Source organism: Ambystoma mexicanum, chromosome 1p, assembly GCF_040938575.1.
Source record: "Ambystoma mexicanum isolate Mex_15411 chromosome 1p, UKY_AmexF1_1, whole genome shotgun sequence".
Lineage (NCBI taxonomy): Eukaryota > Metazoa > Chordata > Amphibia > Caudata > Ambystomatidae > Ambystoma > Ambystoma mexicanum.
In genome coordinates, this window is record NC_090921.1 from 577,721,279 (window position 1) to 577,747,046 (window position 25,768).

General features: G+C 46.5%; 1 protein-coding gene across 2 annotated transcripts in view; it reads right to left on the reverse strand.

Annotated features, from left to right (window-relative positions):
* The window catches only part of PLEKHJ1 (pleckstrin homology domain containing J1), a 382,313-nt gene that overhangs the window by 165,639 nt on the left and 190,906 nt on the right, over positions 1 to 25,768 (reverse strand). For both annotated transcript variants that reach the window (XM_069649517.1, XM_069649516.1), the window contains exon 2: positions 705 to 772. In XM_069649517.1, coding sequence (XP_069505618.1) covers positions 705 to 772 — 68 coding nt within the window. The remainder of the gene's footprint in view (positions 1 to 704; positions 773 to 25,768) is intronic.

Genomic DNA, 25,768 nt, shown 5'->3' on the forward strand with positions numbered 1-25,768 from the left:
TAATAACATACTACCTCGGCTAGTATGTTTTGTACCAATCCCATAGTGTCTCCTCTAATCCAACCAGTGAAGCAACCCCCACCTCCTCTCACTCACCCTTGGACTCAATAGCTATTAATGAAGAGGTTGCAGAAAAGTCCTGGTTACCCTGCAATTAAAGTAGACTTATTTGACCCTTTTAGAAAACCATGTTGCTGTGTTTTTTAAAGTGTGATTTTATTGGTCATACTGTAGACACATTGTCTGTAGGAGGTGGTCAGCCGACACATGTTTCAACCCTGGAGGGGTTTATAGATTTATATAGTACAAACAATTTCAGTCAGGGTGTTCACAGTTTTGATTAGCCATGTGATCAGTGAACGGAAAGGTGGCAAAAAGTGAAACATAGTGATAAGTGACATGGTGTACGCGAGTTAACATGAAAAGTTAGAGATGAGATTACTTTAATTGCAAACTAACCAGGACTTTTCTGCAACCTTTTCCATAACAGGCATTGGGTTTACCTCTTCCAACCTGTGATCCTGCAAGGAAGAAAAAAATTGGAAATCATCAAAACTCTACATAGAGCCCAGCACAGGAGTTTTTGAACTCTAGAACCCACCTCCCTTCTCTTTTCCGATTAATGAAGAGACCGGCAGTTGATCCGTGTGATCCAGCCAATTAACAAACGTTCTGAATATTGCTGGATAGAAATAAGTTCTTACCTCCTCCTCATCTGTTCGAAAATAGAAGAGAAAGTTGACAACCAGCTTGACGAGTCGTTTCTTGAGAACTGAAAGGAAGGGAGATAACAGTGTGACATTGCAAAGATGTGGTTTCTTCTTTCGCACGTTACTATGACAAACAGATCAACTTCCTTGTGGCACAAAAACCTCTCTTGCCAAACATCACTGTGCACCAAAATGTGTTTAAGAAGCAACAAAAAGAAAATCCATCAAAACGGCACAGGCTGCGAGAACTGATAAAGAAGCCTTGTATTAAGACTATAAAAACATTGGACACTGTAGAGAAACGCGTGCTCGCTGCCCAGGCTTGCTTTACAAGTTACCCCCCCCCCACCCCCCCATTGACCAACATTTCAAAGCAACAAAGCAACGATCAGGGAAATTGCTTCAGTCGGATGTGGCCTTCCATTGGCCCCAATGACCTTTTAGGGAGAGGAAAACTAAAAAGAAAAACATTTGCAAAGAACAAAAAGAAAAATCATTTCAAAACATTACATGTAACCCACCCCACAACGAAAACATTTTAAGGCAGACTGCACATTTGCAACTACAAGCATCCACTTTTAGACTTCACAATTCTGAGCTTCGCTTGGCATTACCGAACCTAAAAACTAAGCCTTTCAAAATGAAAATGTGCCTTTCCGCAGCTACCTTTTTTATTTTTAGCTTTAGCGCTCTGCTGCCCATGACCTTTATCAATGTATTAAACTGAGATGATGAAGGAATATACCAGATGCATTTTCTGTGCACCAGGTGCACTTCTTCTAGGTGTGTTCCACTGCCGGGAAAGCGTGTATTGCCTGATGTTTGATCTCTGAACGGGAAAGCAATCAAACTGTGCAGATAGGGGGTGGTCTGTATCTGGAATAGTTTCATTATTGCGAAATTGTGTAAAACCAAGAAGGCAATTGCATATTTAGAAAAACAGCTCGACAAGCAAGGACCTCCAACCCATGAACTCTTCCCGTGTTCGTCTGCCCACTGCAACACAACAGACTCGAGTTAGTCTCAAGCACAGTCCTTGTCCAAATACTCAAAACCCTGCAGCTAGCTCTGAAAACAATCGTCCTCATAAGAATTAATGTCTAGGTCAAGAATTAACCAACTGAAAAATCCCGTCAGGTTTTCAGAATTATTACGTTGTAAAAAAAGCTACATATAATTAATGTCTGAGAGATTACTTGCATACCTGTTGTCCATTTTGAAAATCTGGCTGATTTTCGGCAATTGGCAGTTCCATAAACCCAGCCCATTTAGAACGATTACGTATCTCGACACCTATGAACAAGACGCAAGCTCCCATCTTTCACAAACACACATCACTTAAAAAAAACATTTTTCTTTGTAAATAACTACCATACACAAGAGTAATTCTGTCAATCTTCGCATGCAAGCAAAAGCTTTTCGCCATCAATACAAGCCTAGCTTAATGGGTGTGCTGTGCTTTACTGGTTTTATCTTGAGGTTTGCTTGGCATGGGCTAAAACGGGGAAACGCTGCCGAGGTAAACATGCGGGCTGCATACATAGAATTCCAGATACAGGCTCCTGACAAAAAAATCAGTCAGAAACGAGTCCTATTCATATCATGCTATGCGGATAAGAACAGAGAACGCCAAGCGTCCCTGCCTCAGTCACATTGTAGCGTCCCTCAGGGCCCTCCCTGCGATAGCGGTTCTGCTTAGAACATTCCCTTGATAAGCACACGTTTTCAAGCCGCCCAGCGCCTCCTTTCACATGAATGAAGCTGTTGTTTGCCCAAGACATTTTAAATTACCCACGGGAAGCTTCAATCCAAGCTGCAAAAACAATACCGATTCAGGCTCCAGGGCTGCATTCTTAGCACTTTTTGACAAAGCCAAGAGGGGCAGCATTTGTGGATTGTGAAAATCTTGCGTGTCATACAGACTAAGGTTTATTTAGTTTTGTACAAATTAGCAAAGTGTAGTGACTAGGTCACACAGAAAGGACATCAGCTTTCAAAGATAACCCCAAAATGTATAAGAACAAAGACATAGACTAAACACTGGCCGTGTTTCAACAAGTAGTGCGAATAAGTACAATGAACCCCCCCCCCCCCATCTGCTCGGAATGTTTATTTAGCGATACATCACTGCCTGTATACTATGCTTACTTGCAAACCTTTAAGTAAACGTGCGTTTGGAATTAGTTTCGACAAGTTATGTGGTGTAGATTGCCATGATGAATGTGCCGTTACTACTGCGTAATATGTAAGAAAGACATTACAATGATGGATCCATAGTTATGGTCAGACATTGTATAGGATTTACAACCCAGAGAGGAAAACTACCACGCACTTTCCAAGATGTAGCACATGGCATGGGCATCAGAGACATGCAAATGTTATGTAACTGGCATGACAGGAGTCCTCTTTGCACATTATTCTTATAAACAAGAAGAGTACTCTCCAGATCTTAGGGTTAGGAGCCTAAAATCTAGGCAAGCAGGCCAGCTTTTCCTTTGCTCACCTATTGGAAGCATTGGACGTGTGATCAAGGCCAGCCCTTCAGAGGCAAGATAAGAACACAGGATAATAGGGTAACTTTCAATAGATGAATGTACAGGGAGCTACATGCTGAATATAGTTTCCAGTTCGTAAAAAGTGAAAGTGTATTATGGCTAATCGAGGGATTCGGCCCTTCTCCCCAAAGGAGATTCCCCCCGCTACATTGTGAGGCCATAGAGGATGAGCCTGCTCTGCAATACCCTGCCTAGAAGTAGAGGCAAGTGGGACCTCACCGGGAGAGACTCTAGGGGAAAAGGACTTCAGTTCCTGTGAGGAACTTCCTTAACCATTTCACATGATGGCAAACACAGCACTTTCTAATTTTCCAAATGGATTAAAGTCCAGAGACTTGACTGAAGAGAAAACTAACTTAAACCATCATAAGGAACAAAAGGAAATTGCCCCTTTAAACGAGGACCTCCAATTAACTGAGACAAGTACGTTGAAGGATTACACGATGAACGAAGGCGAGAGAGAATGCAGACAGGGGAGGCCCCCTGGACGCCCAACACCTGACGGAGGAAGAGCAAAAGACACAGACTACGATGAACAGGCCAGCTATGAATGGAGTTTGTAAATGGTAGGCTACCCATCCAACTACGCCGACAACACCAAGCACAAACCGCAGCAAATGGTACGGTTCATGTGGAAGTACACAGACCCTGTGAAGAAGCAAGAACGGCAAGAAGAGGACGGCAGCGAAACCAAACAGACTGTGCATAGGAACCATAGAGCAGGTCTAAAGCCAATATGGGCCGCAGAGATGTTCCCGGGAACAGTGAAGTTAACAGGGAGAATGGGAAGACTGGAGGCCTAAAGGGACTAGCTATGTAATCAGAGATACTCATCCCAGTATTAGTGACGAACATTTGAAACCAAAGCTAATGAACTTGAATTGTATTAATGTGAGAAAGAGAATCTCAGAAGATCACAGACGACCCGGAGAAAGAAGCCAATAGTACTTGGGGATCACTACCCTGGGAAGAGGGAAAAATATACCATTATTCTGCAAGGGAAGAGTAGAATATAACCGAGAAAAAAAACTTTGTGAACTGAAAGACAGAAACATACAAGATAAATAATGTACAAAAGAGACCAGGCTGGAAAGAACTGAACTATAATTAGCTACTTTCCAAGGTTACTCAAAGCCCATTAACCCGGATCCAAAGGTTCGACAACTGTTAAGACGGACACATCTAAAGAGTAGAGAAAATCCCACAATATCTTTAGAGAACTACGTGAATTGATAAAGTAATGAGAGATTATTTAAAAATTGCATATTATTTTTATTTATTTGTAAATTGGTTAATTTAATCAACCTTACACCAAAGACCAATACACACAAAGAAACAGTAGTTAATACATTTACTTCTAAAAGGCATGATAATCTGTTCGATTCAGTTCCATTCAATAAAAAGGAGTGGAGTAGACATATGTCAATCATTACAAGAAATGTAAAATTTTAACTGCAGATCACAAATATCAAACTTCTCACACTAGCAAGACAGTGAAATTTACCAACACCACCTTAAAGTGTTAGCCAAGCCAGGGCAATGTATAAACAGATGTGGTCTAGTTTGCAGAACCTCTACATTATTACAGATCTCACAAAAATTGCTAACCTTTCCCGCAATTTAGCGTACAGTCCTTATTTTACCGGTTTTCAATAGATTTAACTAAGATGCAAAAAGTGGTCCCTCCAAAAAGAGTTTTGAAATTCCTGCAGGTATAATGGGGCCATCCCCAAAGCCTTATTACATCTCGAAAGGCTATTATTAAGCAATATGCCCCTCGCGGTGGGGGCATTACCGACTCTGGTAATGCCCTGGGGCCATAGTTATAGGACCGAGCGAAGCGAGGGCATTACCGAAGGCCCCAGGGCATTACCAGAGTCGGTAATGCCCCCGCCGCGAGGGGCATATAGCTATTAAGGCCCCGGCCCGCAAAAACTGCGTGACCGGGGCACTAAAAGCTTTTTTTAACGCTGCAGAGTTTCAGGAGAAAAAAAAATGACAAAGAAAATGGCCACCGCCATGGAAAGGGAAAACGGAGTCCGTTTTCCCTTTCCATGGCGGCCATCGGGAGCGGAGGCGCTGGGAACACAAGTGTTCCCAGCGCCTCCGCTCCCGAAAAAGGATCAAAAAGAAGGTAAGTAGGATTGGGAGGGCGGGAGTGGGAAGGAATAAATAAATAAATAACGTACCTGCATCCCCGGCGAGGGACGAGGGAAGCCTCCAGCCATGTGGAGGCGCGGAGCAGGGATGGCCCCATTCAGAGTCTCCACACGGCTGGAGGCTTCCCTCGTCCCCCGCCAGGGACGCAGGAACAAGAAGGTAAGTTGGGGGGGCGGGTGGGAGGGAGGGGAATACATTTCTTTTTAAAAAAAGACTTACCCAAGTCCCCGGCAGGGGGCGAAGGCAGCCTCTCAGCCGCGGGGAGGCTCGGAGCGGGGATGGCCCGCTTCGAGCATCCTCATTGGCTGAGGGGCTGCCACGCCCCCCGCCGGGGACAAAGGCCGTGGAATCCCAACAGAGGGATTCCCGGCCTGGTATTGACTCGGCGAGGGCCAATCAGAATGGCTCTTTCATTCCGATTGCACCCTCGCCGGGTACTAATAAAGCATAGAACATCTCACCTTGCTTATTGTGTGAATCCAGGCCTCTCTAAATAATATCTTATCAACCAAGAGATGATTCTCTCATTATAACTCTTTGGTCGTATGTATACTAAGATTGATTTAGCAAAGTTTCCCATATTAAGAACAGGTTCTGGAGTATTGATTAGCATGAGTCAGTTCAAGTCTTCCAATATGAATTTATAGGGGGTATCAAATGATTTCTCAACAAAGAGAATATTTTTCATTATATCATGCACACATTAATGAGAGAACTAATTTGTATCTTGGAGCTGCAAAAGAACGACAATCCAGCAAGTTCAGAGCCCTTTTCCAAACTATGTTCTCTAATTTTTCCCAGTTAACCTGTCTTAATAGATGGCTAATTTCAGTGGCATATAAAAGCACTGGAACAACTTGAAGCCAATAATACTCCATCAAAGGAATAATGGAGAACCTGCAATAGCTACTTCTAATCTGCTTCATTTGAACCTCAAATTGTGCAGCTTTGGTTTTCAATCTAGTTACCACTTGCTCCATATTAGGAGAGGCCACAAGGTCACACCCAAGATAAGTTATACAGGTTAACGGTAACACCTCTGATCATGCAATTGTCCCGATATAGTTATAGGCCTATTTAGGGTTTTTAGTAAAGCGAATATTGTTTTTTCTAACATTGATGACTAGTTAATTTTCCTCTGCATATGTACGAATTCCCATTAAGAGCTATTGCTGCCCTCCTCGAGTATGATCTACTAGCATGACATCAGCATAAACAAGCCAGTAGATCTTCATAATACCAAATCTGAGAACAACAAATGCAAAGGACAATACATAGTTACCCAGGTCTGACAAGTAAAGATTCAACAGGCATGGGGGTAAGACACAACCCTGCCTGAGCCCTTAAAGCAATGACATTCTTTGGTTAAATTCCCTTGCCTGTTCAAACACACCTGTATAGTGGTATCTTCATGCAAGCAGATGATGATGAACAACAGACTCGGGCAAATTCAGTTCCTTAAGACAAGCTCGATTTACATGTTTGACTAATATCTACGGCCGCAGCATAGATTGGAGGAGCTTGGGTACACCAGGCTGCCTCCTGGAGACATTTTACAATAAAACCATTAATCAGAATATTAATTCCTCTCTTAAAACCAGTTTGCACCTTATGCAGTTGTTTAGTGGCCACTTCCCACTGTTCAAGCTCCTGGAGAATAATATCTGGAAACATTTTGCTGTCAGCATCAAGACAGGCGATTGGGCTGTAGTTCATTGGATCCGCCTGATCACCCATCTTGCATATTAGAATCATGACTGACTATCTCCAGGAGACTGGGAAGCACTTTATTATATTTTATGTTAAAAAATATAATAAACACCATAAAAACACATCACTTTTTAAGATGTAATTGCAAAGACCATTAGGCCCAAAGGCTCTTTTCCACTTCTATAGGTAAATACCATTCAGAGACGCCAAATACAAATCAATCATTTTTCCTGGGTTTCTGTACATCACTCTAAAATGAGATTCCCAAGCTGCCTTCGATACTATGTTACACTGGAGGTCTACTTGGCTCCATCGTCAAATCATTAAATCAGGCTCCGAAATTGCAAGAGCTCTTTGAAATGACCGCTCACAGCATAAATTCACCCTCTTTTTGAAGTTGTATGAGACGATAAACCCAGAGGCAATTCTTGAAGTTTTGCTTGTGCTGCCTGATTTTATATGTCACGTTTTCACAGATCGCCCTAATTTTCCCTAAAAACCTAAGCCGGGGTCTCGGGACTTTCTTGCCTGAATTACAGAATCAAAGCACGGTCTCCTCTTTACAGACACATTCTTTTTTTTACCATCTACAACATGGCCACTAGCAATGAGTATGTACACACAATTGTCAGGGGGTGATTAGGTCAAACTTAGCCCTCAGTATGGTTGCCTCAAAGAGTTTGCCAATAGGGTTGATAGACAGCAGGTCTGGGAGAAGCACCTTTTCTCGCCATACCAACAGTCGCTTGAGATTGTTCTCTGTAGTTGCATTCTCAATCTTTAGCAGCTGAAGGCCTTGGATGCGGTCAGGTTCTAGTTCATTTTGTGTGGTTCTCAGCCCTTCATGTAATTGTCCACACAGGGAACAGGCAATAAAGCTTTCTGAGGGTAATGATCTTCAGTATCGACAACTCGACTGGTACCACCAGGTCAACAAAAGGGAGCTGCAAGCTTAGTCTCACTCTTATAGAGCAAAGGCTGATGCAGCCAGCAGTAGAGCCAAACCTGGCCATACTGAAGGTCTTGGATATCTGCAGGCCCAGGCAGCTCTTCCTCGTGATTTTCAGCTTGGCTTCTTTTGTCATTTGGGACTCATCCCAAAGTACCACAAGGTAAAGCAATATGCCCCAACATTTATGGGGAATTGTTACTAGGGTGGAGAATGCACATAGCTTGTTTCATTTTCATTTGAGCATTTTGGTGCCCACACAATCAGTTGTGGGGTGGGAAGGGAGTGCCACATTCAACTGTTACAGGCTTGTTCTTGGGCTTTTGGTCGGGTGTGGATTCGGAGTTGAACCTCAGATGCCATTCATACCTGGTCCTGCCACGTGCAGTCCTCCATCTATGAGGCAACCAGAAGCCAGGACCATATATGGCCACATCTGCAGTCCATTCCTTCACTCACAAGAAGGATGTCTGTTAAGTTGGTACTGGATTTTACATGAGGTCTCCCAATATGAAAACCCTGGGTTGGAGGGCCGGAGTAGCCATGGAGGAAAAGGTTTGTCTGCACCAGGACCTCTTAATTGGAGGACTGCCCTGAGAAAGATGAATTTCAAAACTTTGCTTTTCGTTTTTTACTTGCAGTCACACTTTAGTTTGAGAAGTACCTGTGCACTTATCTGCCATTAAGAACCGTTTCAGTTCATTTTTTTTTTTTTTTACATTGGCCGACATGTGAGCCCTCTGCCTTCGGTCCTGCTCTGTAATATGCATCTTTCCTGCACATATAATTAGTAATTTCCTTTAGTGTGATGCTCTAAGCACAAAACAAGAGGCCAAAATGTCATAAAACCATGCTACACAAGACCACATCGCTTTGCGCACAAATCTGAAAGGGTAAATAGATTATCCAACAGGAAATGTATTTTCTCCTGGGCCCTGGGGAGCAACCTCTCGGCTTTTGTGGCTGACCCCCTGCCCCGATCGCCATCCTGCTTCCTCTGCCTTTTCCCGTGTCCCTTCTCCCTCCTCCCGCCTCCTGGCCCACCCCCTCCCGTGATTGGTGGAGCTGGACTCCTCGTTGGGCCTAGCGGCCGCAGTGCCCCCTGCCTGCCTCCTTCACACCCAGAGGCAGCAGGTGAGTGCACCCCCCCAGGACCCTCCTGGGCCCTGGGGGGGCAACATCTCGGCCTTTTGTGGCTGACCCATTTCCAGAGGAGCACGGTGAGCAGCAAGGCCCTCCAGGAGTGCCTTATTTATTTTCTTTTTAAAAAAAATGTTGCAGGCCTTTTTGATCCCCCAGCAGCCCGCTCCCACCCTGCACCCTCTTCCTGTTTTCCCTTCCCTCCTGCCTCCCGACCCGCCCAGGCCCGTTCTCATTGGTCCTCTCACCCTCCATCACTGGTCCTCCCATGGCAGCCCTCTGCCTGTGCAGCCACTGGCTAAGGGCCCCAAGGCCAAGGGCCCCAAGGCCAAGGGCCCCAAGGCCAAGGGCCCCAAGGCCAAGGGCCCCAAGGCCAAGCGCGGCTCCAACAGAGGCGGCTCCAGGAAGTGTCAGCAGGTGTCCGCAGGGGAAGCCAAGAAAGCCAGCAACAAAACTGAGCGTGGCATGGGTGGGGTGTAGAGCAATTACTCTACTCCAGAAAGCCCCTGCCACTCTACCTTACCTTCCATAGCGTAGACTGCCATAGACTTAGACAATGCATACTTAGAAAGACTTATGACCACTGTAAATGGATTGTAAATGTTGCCTTGTGATGCATATTAACTTACTTGCCAATTTTAAGCTAGGGCCACACCTGTAGGGAACTGAACTTTAGCTTACGCCGCATCTAGATAGAAATGTGATTGTTAGCATGTGCCACGCTTAGAATTCTTAACTTTAGCTTGCGCCGCATCTATATAGAAATGTGAATGCCAACATACACCAAACTTAGAATTCTGAACCTTGGCTTGCGCCGCATCTAGATAGAAATGTGAAGGTCAGCATGTACCGCACCTAGATGTATTCCCATAATTGCAAGGACAGCAATGCCAACTAACCAACCAACTAACAATTTCATCCCTCTGCATACACCTCTCAAACTCTAACCAAACACAACCACAAGCCTAAAACGCAGAAATCCGCACAAACTTCACAACGATGCAAAAACAAAAACCACACAGACTTGCACAACAGCACACAACGATTACCGACTGTAAAAAACCCAAAGCCCAGCCAACGGACCCACCGGGCTGAGGCTGCCAACAGCACATCACTGCTCTCTTGCACTTTTCCAGCTTATTCCCACTAACCCACCCTCTCTCCTCCCCTTTTTCAGAGCCGCCAGAGCGCCAGGGGACCACTTCGGTGGTGATAGTGCGCGGTACAAATGTCCTTCAAACATTAAACATAACTTGCGAGTGACTTGGGATGGTATCAAAGACCGACAAAAAACGTAAAGTTCCAGTTCTAGCAGCCAGCACCATGCTCTGTCTTAATGCAGCTTCTCTGGCTGCCAGTCAGTACCACGACTGTCACATTCCTGAAATCACTATTGACAAGTGTGCGTGTCTCCGCCATGAATATTTGCTCTTGACATTTTCAATATTACAAAATCAGTCCACTTAGTTTGTTCGGCATTGGGTGTTTCTAGGTCTGGAATAGGTCCGGGGCTACGCTAATGTTGAGACTGTCGGGACTCGGGGCTAGCTAGCCTTTTGGTTGTAGCTCCTGGGCTTCTATCCGGGGCTACAACCAAAAGACCCGGGGCTATAGCGCAATCAGCCACTCCCCATTCCCCACTAGCAAAGCCCCTGTATTGTTCTGAACCGATACGAGTCACATTTAATTCAAGAATTGCCTGAAGGCTTTATAGTTCGGGATCTTTTGTTGGCTATATACTTAGCTACAAAGGGGATGGGGGGCAGGCCTCTGGGAAGAGTGTCGGCAGGGCATTTACTAGACAACAGATAGTGCCCACGGTAAAACGCTGGAATGCACCCCTTTATATTGCAATCATGTTATAATGTTGGGGAGTGGTGGCAGTGCAGTGTTCCAAGTAACTAAAATGCGAATTGTATTAATATGCAGTTAAAACACATAAGTAAGAAGTATACATGACAAAGTAGATGGCAATATTGCACACATTAAACGTTCATCATCTGTCATGGTCTATACCACGATGTACTAGATTTTGCTGTTACTTAAGTATTTATTGCTGTTGTGTAATCTATTTGTGCAATTATTCTTCTTTCCATTTAACGGAAAACTAGAGCCTGTAGCCTCTTTTCAGTCAAACAAAACCTTCTGGGGGACCCACACATTTGGAAACAAATATTTCTACGTATGGTGAATATGTTGCAACAAAGAAAGCCAAATATGTTGGCTTTGCCCCTCAAGGGCCAGAAACCTCACGGGTTTTCAGGATATCCCTCATTAATAGTCATGAACAAAAATGTGCATACATTTAAAATCATTGTATGTAAATCTATCATGAATATTAATGAGGGGTATCCTGAAAATCGGACATGGATCCGGACCCTTGAGTCCTGAAGTTGGGCAACCCGGAGTCTGCTTTAATGAATATTTATAAAGGATGGCACATGCTTCAAGCCACGGTTTTACAAAGAATGTAGCTTGTTATGTTATGCAGCCCTCCCAGTTCTAGTCATACATTTGCACTTCTTCAGGGACATTTCAAATGCTCTGCTGACAAAAAAGACCGATAAAAACAAATACCTGACGCTGTCAAGTTTTCCGCCTTTGTACTTGTTTTTTTTTTTTTTTTATTTTTTTTTTATTTATTTACAAGTATATACAAAAAAATAATACCAAAGTACAGAGGAACAACAAGGAATATAAAAACGGATCAAATAAAATCATTGAACATGTTCCAAATCTTTTCATATGTGGACAACTTACATTTCAATCTGTAGATCATCTTTTCTGTACTAGACAGGCTATGCATTTCTTGAATCCACTCCTCAAATGACGGGCGGATCTGACCTTTCCATCCTCGAAGGATCAACCTTTTAGCAACAATGGTTGCTCTGAAAAGCCATTTCTTAAGGGAAGAGCAGACTTCGGCCAGCTCAGAATCTTCCCCTAGGATCATTGTCTTAAAGTCCAGAACACACCCTTCACCCAAAATTCTGACACACACATCACAAATGTCTATCCAGAAAGCCCTGACCCTCTCGCAGGCCCACAGCATGTGTTCTAATGTACCCACTTCCTGAGCACAACCCCAACAATCAGCATTGTCAGTCATGCCCCTCTTATGTAAAGTTTCCGGACACCAATACACACGGTTCAGGATCTTAATTTGTCTAGACCTTTCGCCCAGATTCAGTGAACATAATGAGACATTTCCGCAAATATTCTGCCAGGCCTCAAGATCAATAACAGACCCAATTCTCTCACTCCAGACCTCCCGTAAATTGTCATTGTTCCGAAAATACGACATGAAAAGTTTGTATAACCTACTGGCCAAACCACCTCCCCGTCCATTAGGATCCGTCAGAAAAATAGTCAAGTCAAAGGAGTCAGACCAGTCCACCTCACCGATAGACCTCTTGAGTCGTCTATAAGCCGAGTCCGACAAGTCCTCAAAACTCCATCTCTCTCTCAGCTCGGCTGCAGTCAGCCACCGTTCATCGTTCCCCAAGTCGGAGACCTTTTTAACATTCATTAGGAACCAATCGGGCCAAAAAATTGTCCTGGAGTTATCTCTAATCCTAGGATTCAGCCATATAGAGGCATTCTTACACTTAAAAGCGTCCCTCCCCATCAAAGTCAAGACCTCAATCCAAGACTTGCGCAAAAAGGACGTGGTTAACAGACTCCCCCCCGTGATCTTTGTGTTAGTGGTCAACAGTGCTTCCGGGCCCTATGGCCCATATGCATTCGACTCCGCCACCGCCCATCTATCCAGTTTACCATCTAAAAACGGAACAAAAGAATGAGCAGAAAACGCTAAATGGTAGGCCTTAAAGTTTGGAACTCCTAGACCACCCAAATAAATTGGACGCTGCAATTTCCATAGACTAAGTCTGGGCGGCTTCTTGTCCCATAAAAATTCCTGCATAAGGCGGTCTAGATCTTTCCAATAACTACACTTTATTCTCAGTGGAAGCATGCTGGTTATAAAGTTAATCCTGGGAGCCAAATTCATTTTCAGGGCATTGACTTTACCCCATAGTGAAAGTTTAAGTAAAGACCACCTTTCCAAAATCAATTTGCAATCTCGTACTACCACACTCATGTTTTCATCAACCATACGGGAGACTGGAGCTGTCAACCACACCCCTAGGTAGCGCAAGCGCCTATCACACCAAGTAAACCCCAGTCCCTCAACCAACAACAAAAACAGATAAAAATGAAGAGGGCTTGGAAGTTAGTCTTGGCACGCTGGTTGGGAAGAGCTGAGCCTGCACCCTTAAAGAACCTGTACCGAGGCAACCCATGGCTTTGCTTCCTCCAAATAATTGGCCTGCAGTGTCCGATTGGTGCAGTCATGTACAGCGACAGATACAAACATTCATTAGCCAACTGTACAGTCACCTTTGTTCATCCTGGACTTTGGCTTTAGAGTCACTGTTGGATATAGCTAACAAATAATTCTTAAGAGATTATTGTACCGAGGGACTTCTTTGTGGGTTGTTTGCCTCATTTTCTTATAGTTCAGCATGTTGAGGTGTCCAATGCAGAAATTGGTGATTAGCCTGCTGGTTACAGGATCCAATCGTAGTAAGATAGCTGAGCTGGCTAATGAATTTTCTGTAAAGATACACTCAAACACAGAGGTTACACAAATGAGGCCCCCCTGGAAGTTCAGTTCAACCCGGCTTTGGTTACAGAAGGCAGTACCACCTGAATCACAGAAAGGCTGCTACCAAGGAGTGGCGCCTCAAGCCAACCAAGCGAGAAGGGTCGCACAGGGAAAACAGTATAAATGTATATATGTACAGCACTGTTGCTCCTCAGCTTGGCGTATGCTTTCCCTTATATACTTACACATCACATACATGCATTTTACAAAGCTATTAACCAAGCTGAGAAGCAACACAGTGCTGTACAGAGAAAAAGGGAACACGGGAGTTGAGAAAGGGTAAACTAGAATGATCTTATTAAGTGCATTTGTGTAGCACACATCACTCAGTAGTGTTTCTTTGGGCTGGCCACACGCCAAGCCTACAGAATAAAAGGTCTTTAATCTGGATCTGAATTTTGACAGAGGCAGACTTGTGGATTTTGGGTGGCAGGCTGTACCATGTTTGTGACCTGAACTGCAATTCTAAGACCTCCTTTAGAAGATAACCACAATGAAGACTACCTGAGAAAAGGTGGATTGAACATCTCAAAGCATGGGCAGGCCGTTTTAAATAAACTAAATACGCTAGTGCTACGCGGCTCATTCATTTAAAAGCCAAGAGCGCCATTTTGAACTGCACCCGTTTGATCAGAGACAGCCAACGCAACAACCTTCTGGGGGAGGAAACAGGCCGTCTACTGTGCTAGCCAAAAACAAGGCAACCAACATGTTCTTAGCACACATTTTAGTAAATAGGTAAGCTGGAAGGCCTGTGTAAAAAGTGCTGGGCCAATCAAGGACAGAATTCACAAAAGCACTTGTCTCCAAGGATTAATATTTTAGGGCCCAGTAAGCTTCATGAATTTCTTTAAGATTTTTAAATAGAAGAAGCAGCTACTTACTGCTGCATTTACATGCAGTAATAGCACCATCGCCTAATCAAAAAGGAAGCAATGGGATTTTCCTTTGTTGCTCGGGGTAACAAGTTTGGCAAAGTAAAGGAGGATTGGATAAATATTTTCTGTTTTTTTTTTACCGCAGAGTAAGAGGAATTCAGTTTTGGAGGTGTTCAGTTGTAAGCAATTATCTTACATAAGACTGAATTGTATCAAGACAATGCTGCAGGACCGGAAATGCCTGCTCTCCGACAAATATTTTTGCACAAACTGCATGTCGCCTGCATACAAACATATGGACGCTCACAAGGTATTTTAAAGAGAGAAACAAAGTAAAAGTGAAAAAGAACAGGGACAGAGGCGATCCCTGGGGAACTCGTCTAGTAACTTTTATGGTATATGGTGTGACGAATCCTTGATGTCACTTCTCCCCGAGGGGCAGCCCCTTCCCATGAGGCCATGGAGTTGAGGCTGCTACCCAATAATCCCCCTGGGGGTGCTACTCAGCGGGAGGATCTCATGGGGAGGGATGCCCCTCCCCTATGGGACCAAGGACAACTATCCAGGGAGAACGCAGTGTACTTCCCATCAATCCGCCTCACCTAACCCTCCTTTACCTTGCCATCCCATGTACATGTGTTCTGTACATAGTCGTAGCATTACTGAGACAAAGAAGAGTCTGGTGCACCTTAGAGATAGCCCTCTGGGAAATACTGGGACGAGGAGGATGTGCAGAGGTATGAAGAGTGATCCTCTAAACACTATGGAGCATTCTAGTGTTTCAAGATTTCTGACTGCACAAAGCCCATACTAAATAGAAGAGGCAATACCAAGCAGAGAGTCAGACCCTCCCAGGAGGCTGCTCATCAAGGCACCTCCCCCAGTTGCTTCAATGTGCTTGGGTCGTCCCTTAAGGCGGACTGCCCAAAGCTGAGGAGTGTGTTTCAGTCAGCTGCCTTGTTAAGGTCTCAAGCTCAGAGACCTTATGGCACTTCCTACCTAGGAAGCTTGCTGCAGAGCCTAGTAGGGTACGCTGTGTGCTGGCTGGTTACTTGTTTTGTAGCATCTTTAGGGGCCTCTGGATTAGGTATCTCCATCTGTTCTGCGGAGTTGTTTAGGGGAGGGATCTTGCTTCCCTCTTTGGAGGTCCTGGCCTTCCTTCACTGGCAGAAGATTAAGGCAGACTGTACCTTCAGCCAGGGTCCAATGATGAGTTCTTGTTGCTACTCCTTGCAAAGTCTTCAGTTGATCTGCCAAAAGAGGGGCTCAGCCCACTTTTAAAGCCAAATGAGCTACAGTGATTGGTGTAGGCTAAACATACCTTACTACACCAATCCTGGGGTTCCCGCCAACAATCGCCTGGATACATAAAGTCATAATCAGAGTGCTTTGCAACAGGAAAGATAAAGGGGTGAAAACATGTGATACTAAGTCCCACCCATCTTTCCTGTCTGTAACATAACATAACATGACATGAAATTGGAGTGTGAGACCGAGACAACAGAGCAGGAAATGTAAACAGACAATGGAAGCACAAGGGTGGCGATTGATTAGAAACGACATTTATTGTTTATATTCTGGAGCAGGTCACACGTTTTAGGAGCACATTGATGGTCTTATTCTCTGGTAAAATAATGCTAATTAGCAGGGCAGAGCCTTTCCTTTAGGGGACATATTTGTTTTCGCTAGGGCCCTGGCTGAGAATGGACGTGTAAATATATTTGCAATGGTAGGAGAGCGATTTCATTGTTTTATGGGGCATTCAGTAACATGCTTTAAGATTTGTGTTCATTTTTCCCACAAAAAACATTTAGAAGATGCCCAAACCACTAACCCCTCATGATTTAAAAAGCTTTTTAAAGTGGTGTCTTATTTTCAGTAACAAAAGGTATGCAAAGTGCTCCAAAAAAATAGCAATTGTGCCCATATGTTTGGAAAAAGTTGACAATCCCCTTTGGCAATTTTTTATGTCAAATGAACAAGTTACTTACCTTATCCGGTAACGTTCTTTCGATGGGATGTTCCTCCGACGTATTCCACATCTATGACAGGTAATGACCACAGCTGTGCTGCTTCGGAATTTTTTTCGCATAGGCGTCCTGAACGATGACGTCGATACGTTGTCCCTGGAGGGCCTCCGTCGAGGATCAACGTCACCGGATGTTATATATAGGATGCACGGCACCCGTAGCCTCAGTTGTAGTTTTTTTCCCCAGAACGTGTGGCACCAATCTCCTGCCAGTATGACTGCAGAAAGCCTTGCGGAAACGTAAGGTGCAATCGCATAAGAAATTCTGTAGAGGGGCAGGCTGGGAGGGTTCGATGTGGAATACGTCGGAGGAACATCCCATCGAAAGAACATTACCAGATAAGGTAAGTAACTTGTTCTTCGAGGGGATTGTGTCCTCTGACGTATTCCACATCTATGACAGACTCCCAAAGCAGTACCAACGTATGGAGGTGGGAAAAGAATTTACAAATTTAGAATTTTAGAATGTACAATAAAATTGCTGAAAAGAGGACTGCCTTACCAAAGGCCAAATCCTGCCCATGGATGGAGTCCAAGGAATTGTGTCTCACAAAAGTATGGACAGAGGCCCATGTGGCTGCTTCGCAAATATTGCGAATCGGAACGCCCCTCTGTAGAGCAGTGGAGGCAGCCACACCCCTAGTAGAGTGAGCCTGTAAGCCTACTGGAGGGTCCTTTCCCGCCAAACGGTAACATTCAGAGATCGTCAAAATGATCCATCTGGGGGGCGCTGTTGCGCACGTAGAAAATGGCCGCCTAGATCCGTCGCTCCTCCATCACCCCGTGATCCTGCGCTTGAAGATCCGTTCATAGGCCGTCTAGAGGGCTGAAACCTGCTGTAGCGATTGCCGGTGAACTTGTCCACAACTTGTGAAAATCCGGGCCCGCTTCGGTACCGGACTCCTGAGATCTGGCTGTCAACAAATCTGCCGACGCGGGCATCAGTGTCGTGCCGACGCGCAGCACCAGAGGAATCTACCCGAAGGCCGTGGTTGCTGAGTGCTGCGGGCCGCGAGTGGGCGGAGTCTATGCTGGAGGCCCGCGCCCGGCCCTGCTGTCCGGCCTGCTCTCTTCACGAGGTGGCGGTTGGAGGCGCCTGTCGATCCTGTGGAAGCCCCAGCTCTAACCTGCCCCCTGCACCGGCCTGCTTGACACTCGCCTCCCCTTGATCCCAGAGTATCGTGGCTTCCGCCCACGCATAGACCCGCAGGCGGCGGAGCTGGACAAACAAGTAAGCGGCCAGCGAGAGGTGGGTGGGTGATGCGGTGTCCCGGTCCTGCTGTGTTTCAACACATTAAGAGCTTTTCTACGCTGGATGCCCCGGCAAACATTTCATCGAGATCCGCTAATAGGTGGCTGCGGTCCTCCTGATCCCTACCCACCTCTTTAGGCCTGTAAACACTCTGTGAGGCCGATTGGAACATACCGGGCAGCTCGGCTCTCTTGATTGAGGTGGTGCCCCGCTGCCGCCATACTGCGGCTACGCGGCCCTTCTTGATACGCCCTGCAGGCTTGGCCGAACCTCGTGATTTTCCTTTACGGACCCTGACGCTTGGGGGTGCGCTGGCCCTCGCCCGCGGTCCGAGGTTTGGAACCTCCTGACTCTTTGGACAAACTTACTATACACACGTGACTCGCCGTGGGCATGGGGGAACCAAGTAAGTCAAACAGGACATCCAAAACCCCCGCCGGCAGGAAGAAGGGCCCTATGGACACGTTTACCAACACGGCTAGTCACGCTGTGCCGGTGGACACACATCCGGACGAGGGTGCTCAGGGCGAGCAAGACGTGGTGGACAGAGAAGATAAATTGATCGCACTAGTACAGAACGGATTCCTTGCAGTGAACACTAAGCTGGACGAAATAGTTGCCACCATCGGCTCCTTGAGAGCCAGAATAGACAAGGAAAGTGCGCGTGTCACGGAGACCGAGAGCAGGATAAGTGTGAACGAAGATACCATTGCCCGCCACAGCTGAGATATATCCTGCATCAAAGACACAATGAGCAAAGTACAGAGCAAATATGAAGACCTCAAATCCAGGTCGGAGGAGGAACAATGTCCGCGTGGTCAGAGTGGTGGAATCCTTCGGCAGGGACCAAATGGAGAAGCATGTGGAGGAACTTTTCAAAACCCTATTCGGGCCTGAATCGTTCTCTGAACATTTCCTGGTGGAGAGGGGGCACCGTACTCTAGCACCGGTACCCAAACCAGGAGCCCCACCACGTAAAATAATTGCCCGCCTTCTGAATTACAGAGACAGGGATACAATCCTTCAGTTGGCACGGGAGGCCGGTACATTGCAATATGAGGGCAACCGTATATATATATACCCAGATTTCTCCGCCTCTGTCCAGGCAAATAGACGCTCTTATGAACCAGTTAAGAAACTCCTTCGAGCACGACAGATCCCGTACGCCTTGATGTTCCCAGCCAAAATGAGAATTCAACATGCAGGAAGAGCACACTTTTTTGAAAACCCGTCTGAAGCCCAGTCTTACATTGAGTCCTCTATTCCCCTCCCTTCAAGGGGGGGGGGGGGGGACGACCTGCGCCGAACAATAGACCCCGGCCGGCAGACTAAGATTTGAACACTCTACTGATCTGGTTGCAACTGGTATGGGCCCTACTTCAGGGTCCTTGGTAAATCGATACAAAAGATGGCCATCTTCTGCGTTTGGTGATGGATGTGAGCCGGGGATGGCGGTCATGTGAGGCAACATGACCACCCCCGGAATATTCCACAAGTTGAGGGACGGACATCGTCAAGTTGGGGGAGACTATGAGGGTGGTGGCCGGGATGGGGAGTTTGGATTGGGTTGTTGTCAATGCAATGTCCCATGGTTTGAATTGGGAAAGGCCCCCCGCAGTATGGCACCTTGCCCTGGGAGGACTATCCAGGGATCTGGTTATAGTTTATTGGTTAAACAAGTGGTCTGTGAGATTCTGACACAATTCATGTTATTTGAAAGATACATCCAAGAGGTTGGAGATGCTATTCGAACATTTATACGTAAGACTTGGACCACGCATTAAGGGTTAAACTGTTGTCATGGAATGTAAGGGGGCTGAACAATCGGTTAAAGACTAAGAAGGTTGGAAATTATATTGTCAGACATGGCGCTCAAATTGTTATGTTGCAAGAAACGCATACTGTTGATACTGGCAACGAGTGCATACTTCCTGGCTGGGGCAAATCCAGGTTTTGTACAAATTACTCATCTCAGTCCAGGGGTGTCGCCACGCTCATACATCCAAATCTGGGATTTTGCCCCAATGGCCATAAGTTAAATCCCCTTGGTAGATATGCTCTGGTGTGGGGCTCGATTGCAGGACAGCAGATGCTACTGGTAAACACATATGGCCCGAACATTGATGACCCCGCCTTTTATACTAATATATACCAATTGCTATCTGCCATTGATATTCCTATTATAGTATGGGGTGGGGACTTCAACATCGCTATGGACCCTAAACTGGACAGATCCAGCACGGTTGTTAGAGCACCAAGTAGGGCTGTGCTAACTTTGCGACATGTCCTTTCCCAGGTCTCCCTCGATGACGCCTGGCGAGAGATGCAATCCGAAAGGAAAGGCCTACACATACTACTCTACGGTTCACGATTCCGAGTCCAGAATTGATTATTGGTTTGTTTCCCCCACTATGCTTGCTGTGACAAAGTCGTGTGAGATACTTCCCGTACACTCTGACCACTCCCCGATAACACTGCCCTAGATCTCCCAGAAGATGGAGGATGCCCGGAGGGTTGCTGGGTGACCCTGGGGTGGTGGAGGGGCTACACACCAAAATTGCAGAGTTCCTCGAAATCAATATGGGCTGGTTGATAGATGTTCCACGGTATGGGAATCCTTTAAGCTCTGGGCTAGGGGGACACTTCTATCCAAATTTGTGGGTCTCCTGAAAGGGGTTAGGGCTGACCTGACCCAAACCGAGGGCGAACTGGGGAAACTTGAGGACGAGTACGCTCGTACACATAAGACCATACTAGCTGGAATACAACACCACCTCCAGGAATTTGGCAGACTAGCGGCTAGGGAAGTATAATACATGGCGGCCCCGGTCCAAGCCCGTAGGTAGGGTGAAGGTAACAAAGCGGGTAGGACACTGTCTAAATTACTGAAACAGGACAGGCACCCTAATCGAATTACTAGTATACAAACGTCTGGCGGAGAGGTTGTGCTGAATGAGAGTGGGATTAATGCAGAGTTTGCTAAATTTTACCAACAACTGTATAGCAATAGAGACACTAAGACGATCACGGAAATCGGGGCGTACTTGGAGACGCTGACAATACCGAAACTCCCTGAAGAGACCCGCCTGGCAATGGACCAACCTCTCACTACTGACGAGCTTACTGAGGTGATTAAGGACTTGGCATCCAATAAAGCCCCAGGGCTAGACGGCCTGGGAGCTGAGTTTTACAAGGAGTTTTGTGCGGAACTCGTTCCATTGTTATTGCAGGTTTGGGAGGAATCCCTCCAATCCAAAATACTGCCCCCATCCATGAGAGAGGCCCTGATAACTGTTCTCCCCAAACCGCGCCGCCCACCCCAGGACATGTCGTCATATAGGCCACTATCTCTGATCAACACAGATGCTAAGATATTTGCCAAAGTGCTGGCCAGTAGGCTTCTGCCGGCAGTTCCTACACTTGTACATTCTGACCAGAATGGGTTTATCCCCACTAGATCTACGGCTCTTAACCTTCGTAGGCTCTTTGGTATTATGGCCCAAATAGACCCGGGCAGAAACGCTGTAGCCGTATCATTAGACGCGGAAAAGGCCTTCGATTCTGTGTCCTGGGCCTACTTGCTGGCAGTGCTGGAGGCATTTGGTGTTGGCCCTAACTTCATTAGATACGTGGAATTACGCTACACGGAACCTGGGGCGCGGGTATTGACCAACCAGTCAATTTCGGATTTGTTTTTATTGGGAAGGGGCACCAGGCAAGGCTGCCCATACTATTTACCTTGACAATAGAGCCAATGGCTATAGCGATTCGACTGCGACACTAACAGGGGCATTAACCTTAAGGGGGCTACTCAGCTTATCTTGCTATACGCGGACGACACGCTTTTATATATTCGTGAACCTGAAAACAACTTAGTACCTATTATGGCTAAGATTCAAGAGTTCACCGCACACTCGGGGTACTCCATAAACAGAGACAAGTCGGAGATTTTCCCCCTCACACCGTCAGCCGGCCGTCCCGGCTCCATGTGTGGTTTGAAGTGGTCTGGGGAGTCCATCCGATATCTGGGGATACTGGTCTCACGTGGGAAACACACGCTGTACACAGACAACTACGATACCACACTACAGGCCTTGAAGACCAAATTGCTGTTATGGGACCGCCTGCCGATGTCTTTGCATGGTAGGGTAGCAGTCCTAAAAATAATAGTCCTGCCCAAATTATTATACCTATTTGTGAACATCCCGATATGGCCGGGAAGACCCTTCTTTAATAAACTTAGATCCATGGCGACGACCTTTCTTTGGAATGGGAAGAATCCAAGAATAGGGTGGGAAAAGCTAACTGAACCGTACTCTGCAGGCGGCTTGGCAGCACCTAACTTTGAACTTTACCATTATGTTTCCCAGGCCCAGTTCTCGAATTATTGGTATTCCAAGGACGAGGGTCCCCCACATGTGGAGGTAGAGGAGCTCACCACTTCCCCCACGAACATACAGTCCGTAATCTTCGATGCACACTACAGGGACTCATGCGACTTCAATCCGGTGAGCTGTACTATTGGTGCATGGAAAGCTATATTTAAAAGACTGGGAGTACTGGCCCTGTATAACCCCGAGGTTTCCCTCTGGAACTACCCTCATATGATACCAACACACGACGCCAACCTACGAGAGGCCTGGGATCCCAGTGGAGAGATGAGACTGGGGGATATGTTTATAGATGGGAAGTGTGCGACCCTTCAGCTGATATGGGGGCTCTTGGCGGGGGCCCTCTTAGGACACTGCAGTACTATCGTATGAGATCGGCCTTTTAGAAGTGCTGGGTGTCTTTCCCTGATGAACCCCCTACGCACCCATAAGTGCAGATGATAACAGCGGGCGACCAACTGGGGGTGTCCAGTCTGTACACTGCAATACAGGCACACACAGCCTCGACTAACCTGATCAAAGGTAAATGGGAGAGTGATCTCCAAATCCCTATAGACGATAAGACCTGGGAAAGGTACTGTTCCCTTACCAAGAGGTTTTCCCTGAAAGCTTGGCTACACCTTATACAATTTAAAATTATAAACAGATTACACTTCACTCCAGCCAAGATAGCAAAGTTTGTTCCAGATAGTCCAGGCAAATGTCCCAAATGCAAGGCGGATCAGGCTAGTTCATTTCACATCTACTGGGGCTGGACGTTGGTGGCTGGCTTTTGGAGGGAGGTGGCGGAGTTCCTTGAGGAGGTTACCCAAAAGACCCTGGCATTGACCCCACAGAAATATTTATTCGGAGACATAGGCAAGTGCTCCGAAAAAAACAGAAGATTATTTAATGTCTCGTGTGCAGTTGCCAAAAAATGTATACTACAACAATGGAAAAATGCTGTGCCATCCACTGTAAAGCAGTTCCTCCGGGAATTGACATATGTAAACGAGGCTGAAGAACAATTTGTCCTCACCCGCCCATCGGCTAGTAGACCTAAAGATATCTGGGGGCCCTTCAGAATGTTTTTTGTGTGATATGATCTCCGATGAAGATGAAGCTATGTAGATGTACCACCTTGATGAGATGTATGATATCTGTACCGATTTTCTATTTTGTCATGTTTATTTCTAGCTTTAAGGTAAAGCTGTAACTGTGCCATGTATCTTCTGGACCACTAATAAAAAAAAAGTGTTAAAAAAAATAAATAAATGATCCATCCGGACAAGGTCTGCTTGGAAACAGCCAGACCTAAACACCTTCCAGCATAACCAACAAAGAGCTGATCGTCCACTCTGACCCGGGACATCCGTGAGAGAGAAACTCAAATCTCTCCTAGGACCCACCTATGGAGCCTTTCCTCTTCCTTACCAGCATGTGGAGGAGGATAAAGCGTCGGAAGAATTACCGTCTGGCTCAAATGAAATTCCGACACAACCTTTAAAGAAAAGAAGGCCGCAACCTAAGGACAACCCTGTCCTTATGGAATACAGTGAAGGGTGGCTTGGCGGAAAGTGCCTGCAACTCACTCTCTCTGCATGCGGAAGTAACCCCAACTACAAAAATACAGTTTTAAAGGAGAACAGTCGCAATGGACAAGAATGTAAGGGCTCAAACGGCGCTCCCATCAGGAACTTTAAAACCAAATTCAAACCCCATCCCGGCACCTGGAAAGGCGACGGTGGAAACACAGCCCTTTTAGAAACTGTGAAATCAAAAAAGGGATCTTAAAATAAGAACATTCCTCAGACGAGCGCTTAAATATAGACAGCGCCGCCAGGTAACCCTTAATGGTATCCACTTGTAGGCCCTTGTGGGCTAAAGAAAGCAAAAAAGACAAAACCAAAGAAATGAAACATTAGAAAGGATCCACATTCTGTACCCTGCACCAGTCGCAGAACTTTCTCCAACGCCAACGTTACAGGGACTTTGTTGCGGGCCTTCTGGATGAAAGCAACACCTCCATCACGTCTGCGGGGGGGGGTCCCAATCCTTACACCTCAACCTTTCAGATACGAAGCAAGAAGGCTGAGAGACTTGACCTCTGTAAGGAGAACCCAGCCCCCCTACTGTGAGAGCAGATTGTCTCAGTAGGGAAGCCAGCGTGGAGGGAAGATGGACACGTCTAGAAGGTCCGGGTACCACACTCTCCTGGCCCATGCTGGAGCAATGAGGATCATTTGGGAACCAAACCTCTAACCTCCTCAACACTTGCGGAATGACGGCGACTGGAGGAAACGCATACAGCAGTGGGAAGGACCACTCCACTACAAACGCGTCCCCTTAGGCTCCTCTTAGAGGAAATTCCCGCAAGCAGAATCTCTCGCATTTCCGGCTGACACTGGTGGCGAAGAGATCCACTTGTGGGGTTCCCCAAAGGGCGAAGATCTCCAAGAGAACTTCCTGAGCCAGCTCCCACTCGTGAGACCGTCCTCTGCTTGCTCAGAGCGTCCGCCGCTGAGTTTTCGTCTCTGGCCAGATGAACTGCCGAGATCGAAATTTCCTGCTGGATGGCCCAGAACCAGAGCTGCATCGCCTCCCTGCACAACGGGAGTGACCCTGCCCCCCTTTTATTTTGAGGTAGTGCATGGCCACTGTATTATCCGTCATAATCAGGATATTCTTCCCCCGCACATACGGCAGAAAAGCCTTTAGGTCTAGCCTGACAGCCCGCAGCTCTAACAGATTGATATGGAGTCTGGACTCCGACGGAGACCAACGGCCTCTGGCCGTCAACTCGTTGGCATGAGCTCCCCAACCCGTGAGGGATGCGTCCGTGACATTAGTCACCTCCGGCCACGGTTGCGAAAACGGAGCTCCCTTCGTCAGATATCCTTCGACAGCCCACCACAGAAGATCCTGGGTGACCGAGGGTGGAATCTGAATGGGATCCAACATCCTGCCAGAGAACTGCGACCACTGCATCTTGAGAGCCCACTGCAGAGATCTCATCCGCAGCCTGGCCTCTGGCACCAGGAACATGCAGGATGCCATGATGCTGAGCAACCTCAAGAACTCCAACGCTGGGAGACACTGGGCACGCTGAAATTTGTCCACCATCTGCAGAATGTGATGAGCCCTCACCTGGGGAGGCGAACACAGCCCCAGGGATGCGTCGAGTACAGCTCTGATGTATTGGAGCCGCTGGGTAGGTGTCAAATGGGATGACTTTAAATTGAGGGAGAAGCCCAGCTTGTGAAGAGAGTGGTAGGTGACGGACAAATGATCCAGGGCTTGCTCGGGAGGGCGCGTCCTGATCAACCAATCGTCCAGGTAGGGGTAG